At 39.5% G+C, this 13,536-nt stretch overlaps 1 protein-coding gene across 1 annotated transcript; it reads left to right on the top strand.

The window, feature by feature from the left end:
• Window positions 1–1,253: 1,253 nt before the first annotated feature.
• Window positions 1,254–13,285, top strand: LOC131106146 (immunoglobulin-like and fibronectin type III domain-containing protein 1). Its single transcript, XM_078798717.1, has 22 exons — window positions 1,254–1,284; window positions 4,506–4,628; window positions 4,719–4,858; window positions 5,724–5,823; window positions 6,331–6,376; window positions 7,072–7,267; window positions 7,336–7,449; window positions 7,515–7,677; window positions 7,751–8,023; window positions 8,133–8,405; window positions 8,541–8,698; window positions 8,778–8,919; window positions 9,002–9,295; window positions 9,361–9,660; window positions 9,900–10,076; window positions 10,181–10,309; window positions 10,396–10,704; window positions 11,650–11,735; window positions 11,808–12,000; window positions 12,069–12,365; window positions 12,877–13,209; window positions 13,281–13,285. Exons 1-22 carry the CDS (start codon window positions 1,254–1,256, stop codon window positions 13,283–13,285), a joined length of 3,882 nt encoding a protein of 1,293 aa, XP_078654843.1.
• The last annotated feature ends 251 nt before the right edge of the window (window positions 13,286–13,536 follow it).

The following is a 13,536-nucleotide window of genomic DNA, read 5'->3' as shown; positions in this document are numbered from 1 at the left end:
TTTGTACTATGCCGCCCAGAAATTAAACTGTAAAATGTAAATCCAAGATAAGATACGGCTTTCATACTCTGCAGTATACATTGGAAACAATGGGAGTAGGTCAAAATATTTTTTTTTTCCATTCATATCTGAAAGCTTTGTACACATATTCTATTCCATGTCATTCATGCTGGTTGCAAGTTTTCCTAAAAGTCACTGCAAAGAATAAAATCCAATGTCTGTTAATTGCGGCACCATAAAAGATGCACCGGTGCACTGAAAATGAAGACATTCTGCCCCCCCCCCCCCGTCTATGTTTGGCTCGCAAGCAGCCACTTGACTCCATGAGCACTGGAGCCAGAGTGGGCCCACAAGGTGGGGTTTCACATTCCCCGTTTACGGCGTCCCGGCGTGTATCCACGCAAGAGTCGAGGCATCCCCGCTTTGACGAGCTGATGTCATCATGCCACTCGTGATACATGAGGGCAGAACCTCCATGGCTCTCGACCTTTCGTGGCCCTCTAACCGCTTTTTAGGTCTCATGGTCTCGTGTGTGCCAACCCCTACAATTACAGACCAGTCATGTGACTTCCATGCATGTATACAAATACATTGTCCAATAATTTGATTTTGACATTTAAATAAATATAGTGGGCGGCACGGCGGTTGAGTGGTTAGCATGCAGACCTCACAGCTAGGAGACCAGGGTTCAATCCCACCCTCGGCCATCTCTGTGTGGAGTTTGCATGTTCTCCCCGTACATGCGTGGGTTTTCTCCGGGTACTCCGGTTTCCTCCCACATTCCAAAAACATGCTAGGTTAATTAGCGACTCCAAATTGTCCATAGGTATGAATGTGCGTGTGAATGGTTGTTTGTCTATATGTGCCCTGTGATTGGCTGGCGACCAGTCCCCGCCTCTCGCCCGAATACAGCTGGGATAGGCTCCAGCACCCCCGTGACCCTCGTGAGGAAAAAGCGGTAGAAAAATAAATGAATGAATAAATAAATATAGTGCTTTGCAAAGTATTAAATTACATTTATATTTTAATTGCATTTTAGTGATTTAATAAAGACAAATTTATTTATTGCATACTTTTCTTTCATGATTCTGCAGCGCATTGCCATTGCTATTTAAAGTGGCATGCTTACCTTACCAGTTTTATCATCAAGCACTTGTTTAAATGATAATAGGAAGGAAAATAATCCCAGTTAATCCTTATGTAATTGCAGAATTCATCGCTTATTTGTGGATCTTTCCTATTTCAGAGCAGCAATGACTTCTAAAGCCAAAGAGCAGCCAAAAGGTAAGGTTTTGTTCCACTATCGCATACTGACTGGTGCTATTTTTTGTTTCGTTTTTAAGGTAATTATTAATTCAAATATAGAAATAGAAACTTTGAGGTAGAAATGTATGCATATTTCTACTTGTCACTGGGTTATAATTATTGTTAAGTTATTGTAATTATTGTTGAGTTAGTGCTCGGGTAGTTGAGATAATGATGAGTTGTCATATTCTTATGGTTCATTACACATTGGTTGGACTCAATAGTGGAGCAAATACACGTTGTGGTTGCCGAGGAAACCAGAGTACCCGGAAAAGACATGCAAACTCTACACAGAGATGCTCAGTTCTTCATGATCTCCTAACTGTGTGGCCAACATGCTAACCACTCGTCCACCACGTAGATACGGCACTGTATATTAGTGCAAAATATGCACATTTAATCTAATTTGACATTGACACAATTATTATTATATTTAATTCATTCATTCATTCATTTTCTACCTCTTGTACTCTCGAGTGTCACGGGGGTGCTGGAGCCTATCCTAGCTGTCATCGGGCCAGAGGCGGGGTACACCCTGGACTGGTGGCAAGCCAGCCAATCACAGGGCACATATAGACAAACAACCATTCACACTCACATTCATACCTACGTATGGACAATTTGGAGTCGCCAATTAACCTAGCATGTTTTTGGAATGTGGGAGGAAACCGGAAAACCCGGAGAAAACCCACGCATGCACGGGGAGAACATGCAAACTCCACACCGAAATGGCCGAGAGTGGAATCGAACTCGGGTTTCCTACCTGTGAGGCCTGCGCGCTAGTTATTATAATTAATAGTTTAAATTTTAATTTCCTACGTGAAGATTTTTTTTGGTGACAATACGTTTTGGTCTGAGTCGGACACATTAATGATGTTAACCAAGACACCACTGTAATTATAAACTTTGCAACTTTTTCAAATCCTTTCCAAACTTAATCGCACCACCCAAACTTCCGATAATTATCCCTCTGTATTATCCTTCCCGATAGAAGAATATTAGCATATATTTCAAAAGTCAACCTGGCAGAAAAGCAATGACTCCAGATGCCAGCATTAGTGGCTCAGCATGACGAGGCTATCAGCTTGATACAGCCGACAAATTCTCACACGGCTCCCCAATAAGTCTGCTGGAAGTCCAAATCAAAGAATAGCGATTGGTATGCAGAACTAAACGAGCCATTGCTGTCCTGGCAGACTTGGATTAGCGTGAATCAGCGCTCGAGGAACTCGCTGAGCACAAGTCGTGCCTGCATCCCGATGATATAAAAGCATAGCCGAGTACCCCACCAGCCCTCTAGAGAGATGACGCGTTGTGGTCTGATGAATATTCAACACATATGCCCTCTGACGGGAGATGAGCTGCTGCCCGAAAAGTGATGACGAACACGTAATCTTGCAGCGACTCTCAATGGTAATGGTAAAAGAGTAAAACAACCTTGGGATGTGCACACAAAGAGAGGAAGAACAGGCTCCGCTTTTGCTTTGAAGTTCACTTTGTAGCTGCATCTTCACGTTGTCAAAGCAATTTCACTCATTTTTGTGCTGCTGAATGGACGAAATCTCATTTTCCCTCTCCTGTCAGTCTACATTGTCGCCAAAGAATGGATTTTATTTAACATTAGCATCCTTCCTTCTAACATGTGACAACTGAGTGTGGTGATGTGATAAAAGTAGAACAGTTGCCCGCAGCATTTGATTGTAGTGCCAGGAAGCTGCTAGCATATTAGAAAAGATTTCATCTTAAGGAATAACTCCACAAAAAATTATGCTTGTTCTTTGGCTATGTTTTTTTTTTTGGCAATTCCACTGCAGAGGGATGTCATTAATAACAAAGAGTATTTTTATGACGACCATAAAGCTGCAAATAATTCGAATTACATAACTACATAACCAACATATCCAAACATATCTAATACCTTGTATCACCTCGTACTTCAGTACGTGACAAAATTAAAATACAAATACAAATACAAATACAAATACAAATACAAATACAAATACAAATAAAAGATAAAAAATACAAATAAAAGATAAAAAATAAAAATAAAAATAAAAATAAAAATAAAAATAAAAATAAAAATAAAAATAAAAATAAAAATAAAAATAAAAATAAAAATAAAAATAAAAATAAAAATAAAATATAAAAAATAAAAGGGCTTAGGGCAATAGTAGTAGAATTACTTTTTGATGATGTAATGGTTTAATTTTATTTGAACATGCCTGCAATTTACAATGGCATACATCACATAATCCAATTCTGAGTTCCTTGTGTCCAAAAGAAGTCTGAAGAAGCAAAGTTTATTTAATCAGTTTTAAATCTTTTGCAGTACACTTATTCACTTCCTGTATTTCATATTTGATCTTTTAAAAACACAGAAAAGTGATAAGGTAATGTAGTAAATCATGAAGTAATGTAAGGTAAATATGGTCATGTAATTGTTAAAACTTTGTTCTAAAAATGCAACTTTTAAATATACTGTATACAAGAACTAGAGTGCAATTAAATCTAATTTCTAAACACTTATACCCATTGAAACCAGTATTTGTCATAATTGAAATAATCAATTTCCAGTGACCAAACCACTGCCAAAGTTCAGGTCCATGTTGATGGGCACGCCTACGAGTCATAATGAAGTATGATGCCTTCACTGCAACAACAGATGGTGTGTTAGAGCTAGCAATTAGCAAAAAAAAACACTTGGTGGATGAAGGAGGTGGTGTTTTTCACTGACTGAGTCATCATTGCTGTTTAATTCCTGTAATCCCTAAAGATGTCAAATTCCTCAAGGCAAATGCCATTTGTTTTCAACAATCTTATCTGTAAATGTCTAATGTATTGTGTAATTCACATTTGAATTTAGCATCACCAGTTTATTATCTAGAAGATTCATTTGATTTACAGAATTAAATTGTTTTTGTTTTTTTTTTTTTAATGATGCTGTCCCTGCCATGCTGTTGTTACTGCTGTGGCCAACAAACAAGAATGGAAAAGCTGCCCTCTAGTGGCATTCTGACATAACTGCAACAAATGTTATAATGTCTGGTTGAAATGCTGTTTACAATACACCAATGCAAATTCCCCAAAATTTTGTGTGAAGGACTTACTGAATCACTTAATGAACCACAATATAATTAAAGATGAATGTTTAGTACTTGATTCCACGCGATTCCCATTCATTACATTTCTATTCTCATTAGTGGCCATTCAGAAGCGGTCCAAAGTCCATGGCGTTGTGATTACTCAGCTCGTTCAGCAACTTCCGGCTGGAAAATCAACACCTGACTTCATCCGGAAGCCAATGGCCACGACTGTTAATGAAGGTAAAGGATTCAATTGAAAATGTTAAATAAAAAAATACTCCAAAATGACTTGTCAGTTATATTGACATTTGTTATGACATCTCTTTTGAGGAAAAAGAGCATTTTTTAAGGCTGTCGTTGACGGTGAGCCAAAACCGAGCGTCACATGGGGGAGGAACAAAGGTGACGTCAATGACCCGGAAGAGTTCCAGACGAGATATGACGAAAAAGCCAAGGAATACATCCTTGAGGTGAGCACTGACCTTAGAAAGAACACTCTACCTTCCGTATATTCAAGCAAAACAGCTTGTTTGGAGAGAGGTACATCGTTAGACAATCAATCATGGAAATATAAGGGTCATTCTCCTGAGGGGTGGGGTGAGGGGGTGGGGGGTGGTCTGACATTGCAAGCAATTTTTTTATTATTTTATTTTTTTAATTAATAATATTATTATATTATTATTATGATATTATTAAAATTGTTGTTTTTTGTAATATCATCTTTTGCAATATATTCTAAATGCAATACAATTACCTATTTTTGTATTATTTTATTTTATTTTATTATTATTATATTATTAAATTATTATTATATTATTAAAATTATTATTAAAAATATTTTCTAATATCATCTTTAGCAATATACTCTAAATGCAATACAATTACCTTAATTTGTTCCAAAACGGCAAGGTAGGTTTAATACAGAGCTAGTGTATGGACACTGCTTCAAACCTGTGTTCTTTAAAACATTGTTAGTTAGCACTGCAGTGACACACTTCACCTTCCTGACATCAAAAGCAGTCCCTTAAAGGCAACCCCCTGGGGTATACCAATTGTCATAGGGAATATGTGAGGAAAAATGAAAATGTTTTTGGATTTGTTTGAATTGGTTAAGAAATGGAGGAGTAGTTAGAGGTGAAAAAATGGGTTAGAATAAAAAATAGGAAGGATAAATAGATCAAAATGGCCGACGTCAATAACATATGTGTGAGTGCTTTCAGTATCGTGCATCATGCCCATCAAAGTGAGCGCACCCTCTCAGGTACCCCTTTCAGGAGACTGATTGATAAGCGAATAACTAATATTGATGTGCTTGGCATGCATTTTCTTTCTCAGATACCGCATGCAAAGATAGACCTCGCAGACATCTACAAATGCTTTGCTACCAATGAATATGGCACAGCCGTTTGCTCCGCCACCCTCAAAATTATTAAAGGTGAGATGCAGGTTCACTATGGAATATTGTCTATTCCGAGAATGGGAAAAGAGCTTTAATAAGTCAAGAGTCAATTGCAATGGGGCCAAAACTAAAAGCCAGTTTTAGTAACAGCCAGCAATTTTAAAGTGAATTTTAAAGTTTGTTGATGTTGACATGAATCTTTCATTATAAAATAAATATGCTAATAACATGAATCTAGCATTCTTAGAGGACTTTCAAATGTGTAAAAAGAGCACATCATATCCCTAAGCATGCTGTAATAAAGCCAACACAATAACATGTCATATGTATATATTGTTTTGACACAAATTACATACAATTACATACAATTACATACAATTTACATCCATTATTGTCTTCAGTCATTGTAAGCTATGGAGCATACACAATTTCTGCGGCAGCCCATGCTCTCACGTTGTTCACAACCCTATTATATAGGGTTATTAAATACATAAAAAGAGGCTTTCATTTGGTACATTATTGGTATGTTGCTTTTTTTTCCAGGTAAAGAGGAATCCCAACAGGACTTCAGAGCAATGCTCAAGAAAACGTAGGTTTATTACAAAGATCATGTCACTCATTCCAATCAGACGGTGGACTCTGGATTTTATTAGTGGCAAATGGCATATTGGTAATGGTTTAAAATTAAAATTTTATGTTGTTGAATATTGTGATACATCCCAAAAATGTTGTGAATAAGTACAAAACATTCATTTTCTACCGCTTATCCTCACAAGGATCGCGGTGGTGCTGGAGCTTATCCCAGCACATATAGACAAACAACCATTCACACTCACATTCATACCTATGGACAATTTGGAGTCGCCAATTAACCTAGCATGTTTTTGGAATGTGGGAGGAAACCGGAGTACCCGGAGAAAACCCACTCAGGCATGGGGAGAACATGCAAACTCCCCACATAGATGGCCGAGGGTGGGATTGAACCACTCGCTAACCACTCAACTGCCGTGCAACCAAGTACAAAACATATGATAAGTAATACAGTGATTAACATTCTATAATGAGTCGATACCAGTTTAATAAATACCTATAAATACAATGTCCCAACTAAAGTAACCATCAAAGTCTCCCAGTTATTGAGTGATAAGGTCATCCATGTCGACCTTGCAGATGTAATGGAATTATGGATATGTCATTTTCAAGAAAGCCCAGGACTTAAGATGTTAGCTGTTCAAAAATAATAGCCATAACCTGCAGTATATTTGCCCTTTTCTTTTTCTTCAGTGCTGTTGTCACCAGAAAAAAACAGCTCCCACCACAGAAAGAGGGTGAACTCGATCCTAAACTCTGGGAACTGCTTCTCAGTGCTCGAAAGAGAGACTACCAAAGAATATGTTTGGACTTTGGGGTTACCGACTTCCGCTGGTTGCTGAAAAGATTGAATCAGATGAAAAAGGAAAGAGCCGATGAACAAGCGAAGGTGCTACTTTCTTACTAACGTCAGTCAATGTTTTTTTGTCACTTTTAACATTTTCTTTCTTTTTGAAGGTTGTCCAGAATCTGGAAAATGTGAAACAAATCGAAGTGAAACCCAGTGGAAGAGCAGAATTTAGCCTGGACATGACCTTATTGGATCCTAACAGCAAAGTTTATCTTTACAAGGTGAGTTTAGGAAGTAGCCCAATTCATAACAATCAGGTTGACACATGACCTCTCTCCTCAACAAGGATGGTAATATGATTCCATATGGAAACGATGAAAAGTCAAAGCTTCGCCTGCAGAAACATGGGAACAAATTCTCCTTCAGCATCAAAGATCCTCAGCCAGAAGATGCTGGCTTGTATCAGGTTGACGTTGGTGATATAAACGTTCTTTCAACTGACTTCCAAGGTATATAATACACAGTTTATTGATTTTGCTAATTAAAGCACACTTCATTTTTACAATGTTTCCTTTCTCAAAGTTCCTACTGCGGAGTTTGTTGACAAGATAAAGGATGCCAAAGCAGTGGAAAACAACGATGCCGCTTTTCAGTGTGTCCTGTCCACACCCCTAAATTGGATCACATGGTCAACACGGGACTTGTCACTTGAGGACAGCGACAAATATAAGATGACCGTCTCAGAAGATAAACTAGTTCACACACTAACAATTAAAAACTGTGACAAGGCTGACCGTGGAGAGTACTACGCTATTGCTGGTACTACATCTTGCAGTGCATCTCTTGCAGTGGAAGGTGGGAAACATGGACTTAACTAATTGTTAAAGCATATTTTTGTGTATAAATATATGTGATATTTAGAGAAGATACTTAATCCATCTCAATATCTTTGTTTCAACTCAAGCTGATCCAAATGCTCATAAAGGTCTGAAGGGCAAGAAAGCTGAGGATGACTTGGCTAAAACTGCTTTGGAGCAAAAAAGTCCGAAGACAGAAGACAAGGAGGAAAAGGATGCTCTGCAAATTGGACAAAATGACTCCAGCAGAGAGATTGTTGCTGGTTCTAGCAAAGAGACAAATGTAACCAAGGCTGATGGTGGCAGGAAAACTAATGGAGGTGAGGATGATGGAAAAGACGACCTCTTGGAAGATGGAGAGGATGAAAGCAGAAAGTTTAGTACAGGCACAAATGGGTTACAAAACAGCCTCATTACAGCAACATAATTTTTCCAAATTCATAGTGGCCTAGCAAGTACAGTATGTTTCGGTCAATGGCAGAAGGATTAATTAATTCATCCATTTATCAACAAAGCACTTAGTAATCCTCTGATTCTTACAGTTGCAGCTGTAGGCGTTCAGTTTGTCAGTGGATTGTCAGATATCACAACTCATATTGGTGGACGGGCAGAGCTGTGTTGTAAATTAAGCACTGAGAACTCCGAGGGAAAGTGGTACAAAAATGGCAAACTGGTGAGTAAAAGTACCTTGATGCAACGTTTTTAGGGCAAATATTGGTCCTGGGATGATGATGACATTTTTATCCGACTAGCTCACCAGTGAGGATGGACTCAGGATTATCAAAGATGGTGCAAATCACAGACTGATCATTGACTGCTGTGAAAGAGATGATGTAGCCGTGTATCGTTTTGAAGCAGATGGACGCAAATCAGAAGCAAATCTGAATATTCAAGGTAAGAATATTACAAATTTATTGTTAGGTTTAATGGTCTTTATTTTTGTATAAATGAATGAGTTTTTCTCTCCTTCCAAAAGATCCACCAAAAATTGACACTCATGCACTTGGAAAATTCACAAAGCCGGTGATTGTAAAAGCAGGTGCAATTGCAAAATGGAAGCTTCAGTTCTCAGGTGGAGAACCGATGAACATTCAGTGGTATAAAGATGACGACGAGCTTTTGTCTGCCCTCAATGTGAAGATTGAGAAATCATCCACTCACAGCAAACTTCGCCTAATAAAATGCCAGAGGAAAGACAGTGGTGAGGTTAAAATAAAAATAAGGAATGAATTTGGAACGACAGAAGCTATTTCCAAACTTACAGTACTGGGTGAGTCAAAAGGACGTATTGTACTATATTGTATGTAAAAAAAAATAACATTATTCTATCCACAGACAAACCCACACCACCACAAGGACCCGTGGACATTATAGAAAGTGCTGTCACATCTGTTGAGTTCAAATGGAAACCGCCAAAAGATAACGGCGGATGCCCAGTCACAAACTACACGATAGAACGCCAGCAGGTTGGACGCAACAAATGGTCCAATCTGGGGGATATCAGCGGAAGCACACCGGTTTACAGAGACTCGGGTGTGGACCCTGGAAGGAAATACTGCTATCGAATCAGAGCCAAGAACTCAGAGGGAATTAGTGACTACCTGCAGACTGAAGACATATCAGCTGGTGTATTGCGTACGTTTGAACACGCAGCTTTGTATTCATTTGGACAGCAGGGATAACAACTAGTATATAGTTTAATAAAAAAGTTAAAAAGTAATAAAACAATTATAAACCAATGGGAAAAGCTCACAACTGTAATAGACATTAATAATGTGCCTCTGACAGCGAGCTACTTTGCAAACAAACTCTTAAAGATCACACACCTCTTCTGGCACTTCTGCTTTCAAAAATGACACACTCTTCCGTTACAGGTTATCCGGGAGCCCCTTCGGTACCTAAAGTGGTCTCCGCCTTGAAGGACTGCATTAGTCTGAAATGGTGTGCTCCATGTGACACTGGAGGGACCACAATCACGGGATATAATTTGGAAAAGAGGAAGAAAGGCACTAATTACTGGAGCCTTGTAAACCAAGAAGGACCAATAAAGGGTATGACACGACCTCAGCTAATGTACTAGAAGTAGAAAGCACGACTGCAAAAAAAGGAAAGTACCACTGACAATAATGTAAAATATGTTTTTTTCTTTCTCTAGAATTAACATATGTGGTGAAAGATGTAATTGAGGGGGCAGCGTATGAATTCAGAGTGTCAGCCATCAACCTATCCGGTTCCGGGGATCCAAGCATTCCATGTGATACCGTATTTGCAAGAGAACCAATGAGTACGCTTTACTTTTGTCAGAATCCTACAATTTTCAACTTCATGCTGCCTGTGTTGATTCGTAAACAACTATTACTGTCATTTCAGAAGCCCCGGGCAAAGTCACAGACCTAAAAGTAACATCCAGCGATTACACAACCTTGTCGCTGGCTTGGACTAAAACAAAGGAGGTGGTAGGTTCACACAGTGAACCTCAAGGCTACTATGTGGAAATCAGACCCACAGCGAGCCCGGAATGGACCCGTTGCAACACCCTACCAATTACTCCCACTACTTACACAGTGCATGGCTTAAAGGCCATGGCGGCGTACTGGGTGAGAGTAATTGCTACCAATTATGGAGGCGACGGAGAACCTCAGGGCTTTGACAAACCCATCATTGCCATGCCTCCTCCTGGTAAGAAGAGATTTAATGGACAACACCTGGGTTACAATATGGTGGATAATTACTGGAAATTAAAATGTCCTATCAAGAGTGTAAAGTTTGCATCAATATTGCCAGAAATGTATAAATGATTTGATATCAAATCCAAGGGATTATGGATGATTATGGATGATGATGGATCATAGATGTGGGCAACTGTAAAAAGTACTAATGCTGTGATTTAGGCTGAATCCCAATTCTACCCCACTGAATCCAGGTCCTGATCCACTCTGGCTTGCCACCCACACTGACTCTGGTAGGCACTGTGGCGAGCGTGCCTTTTGGCACCAAAAACCGTATCTTATTCATGTTTATTATTATTTAATAGCGTTTAATTACTTCATATTGTTGTTTAGATATCATCAAAATTGTCCAAACTATTATCAATTTCTAGTATTGATATGATGATGATATGACATAAGATTGCTGCGGTGTCTGAAAAGTAAGTTAGACCCCAAATGGATTCATTCCGTTGTGCTGGACGGGCGTCGGAGCTGCACCGCGCAGAGCTAGTCATTTCATCAACGAACTGTTAACTGTTCACCTTCATTTTAAGAACTGAATCGAATGCTAGAATTGGGATTCAGCCTAAGTACTCTCAGCCAAGATGCTAATTTTGGGTACAAATGCCTAAATTGACCACAACATCAAAGGCCAAGGCCCAGAAGTTATCCGTTTTCGACCTAAAACTACAAGACTAACTCATGAGATGATTACATTTTACAGAAACCACTACGACGAATCAAGTCAAGAGTAACGCATTAAATACATAAAATCAACAATAAAGGAAGTTACTCAATGCTGACATATCCGGTACCCAGCATTTAAAATTATTGTTCAATAAACCAGATACAAAACAAACAGGTTTGAACGTAAATTAACGTAAAATTTCAACCGATTTTGTTTTTATCTCTGCAGTAAAGCCAAGGTTCAAAGATCGCCATATTAAGAGCTTTGTGGTGGTGAGATCAGGAAACACCATTTGTCTCAACATCCCATTTGAGGTAATGTACAACTCTAATCACCATTGCAGAATTACATAAATATTCGAATCTTATGTGGCTTTTTTTTATCAGGCGTCACCTTTCCCAGAAGTCTCTTGGTTTAAGGACGGTATTTCCGTGGGCAAACATGTAACAATTACCAGCTCTGATAAAGGTACTCAAATGTTAATCCCGACGTCTGAGCGGTCTGACTCTGGGGTCTACACCATCATGGTCAAGAACCTTGTTGGCCAAGAGAGCTTAAATGTTGAAATTAGAGTAACAGGTAAAAAGTGAACATTCTTATTTATCCATAAAAGCTAATTGTATCTTAGCTTGTTAATGTGATTGCAGATGACCCCAAGCCTCCGGGTCCAGTGGAGCTAGAGCAGATCGTCCCAGGAACAGTGACTTTATTCTGGGCACCCTCTCCAGACGAGAAGAAGGATGACAGATTACATTATATCGTATCCAAAAGAGACACCTTCAAACGCACTTGGAAGACGGTGGCGGAAAGCCTCTTTAACAACAAGTTCACAGTGGTGGACATCGTGCCCGGGCGAGAGTATCACTTTAGGGTGTTTGCTAAAAATGACATGGCGAATTCAGTGCCATCTGTATCACCTGCCTTTGAAATCCAGAAGGAAAGAGGTGAGCATCGCTGATGTCTGACAGAATTGGTACTAACAACTAAAAACTCAACATATTTTTCTGACAGAAAAGATCCCCAATATGACAGGAATGCTTTGCTGTTTTTAAAACCAACTGCAAAAAGTAAAAGAGGCGGGGTACACCCTGGACTGGTTGCCAGCCAATCACAGGGCACATATAGACAAACAACCATTCACACTCACATTCATACCTATGGACAATTTGGAGTCGCCAATTAACCTAGCATGTTTTTGGAATGTGGGAGGAAACCGGAAAACCCACGCATGCACAGGGAGAACATGCAAACTCCACACAGAGATGGTCGAGGATGGGATTTAACTCAAGTCTCCTAGCTGTGAGGTCTGCACGCTAACCACTCGACCGCCATGCAGCCCTCTAAAAATTTTCAAAGTAATTGAAATAAAATTAGCACCAGTCTGGTTGTTTTGGCACAATGTTAACAAAACAAACAAATCACAATTCAAGTAAGACAAACCTTATTGTTCTGCAGAAAAGTTCACTGTACACATGCCGCCGACAAAACCTTTGGACTTTTCGTCCCCCCCATCATTCATCAAGCCACTCAGGAGACGCACGCCTCCGGAAGGGTATGAGTGCCACATGAGCTGTGCGATCAAGGGCAATCCGGCTCCTCGAGTGACGTGGTACCGTGAAAACGTCAACCTGAACACAAATGCCAACTACTACATCAGTAATGTCTGCGGCGTTTGCTCCTTGCTTATTCTGAGGGTTGGGCCGAAAGACAGTGGGGAGTACAAAGTGGTCATCGAGAACGGTCGGGGGATAGCTGAGAGCTCGATGATCCTCAGCGTCAGCGTCAGAGGTAAATACACAAGTCATACACAACCACATGTCCATACCAACAAATAAATAACATACTGTACCCTTTTCCAGAGTGAAGAACATCAGCAGTTCAGGTCGTACTCACACTCGGCCATTTCCTCCATGTTGGACTTTCATGTGATTCCACCTGTCAGCACATGTCCATTCAGTTCATCACTTCTACACAGCTCTGATTCTGCAATTTCCCTGACTTTGTGGATTATTTCCAGTCTCATTTAGAGTTGTTGTGACTATTTGTGATGACAGCGGAAAGCAGGCAATGGCTTTTGACTTTTGGATTATTGTAGTTTACCATCTTCAGACTGTC

The sequence above is a fragment of the Doryrhamphus excisus genome, linkage group LG18 (genome assembly GCF_037039965.1).
Source record: "Doryrhamphus excisus strain RoL-2023G ecotype Guam linkage group LG18, RoL_Dexc_Guam_v1.1, whole genome shotgun sequence".
NCBI lineage: Eukaryota > Metazoa > Chordata > Actinopteri > Syngnathiformes > Syngnathidae > Doryrhamphus > Doryrhamphus excisus.
Note: the sequence above shows the minus strand (reverse complement) of the source record. Positions and strands in the feature narration are given on the sequence as shown.

Coding starts and splice junctions, on each gene's coding strand:
- LOC131106146 (XM_078798717.1), top strand. CDS start 1,254: ATGACTTCTAAAGCCAAAGAGCAGCCAAAAG. Junction 8,024..8,132: donor TGCATCTCTTGCAGTGGAAG/GTGGGAAACATG, acceptor TTTCAACTCAAG/CTGATCCAAATGCTCATAAA. Junction 11,736..11,807: donor GTCTCAACATCCCATTTGAG/GTAATGTACAAC, acceptor TTTTTTTATCAG/GCGTCACCTTTCCCAGAAGT.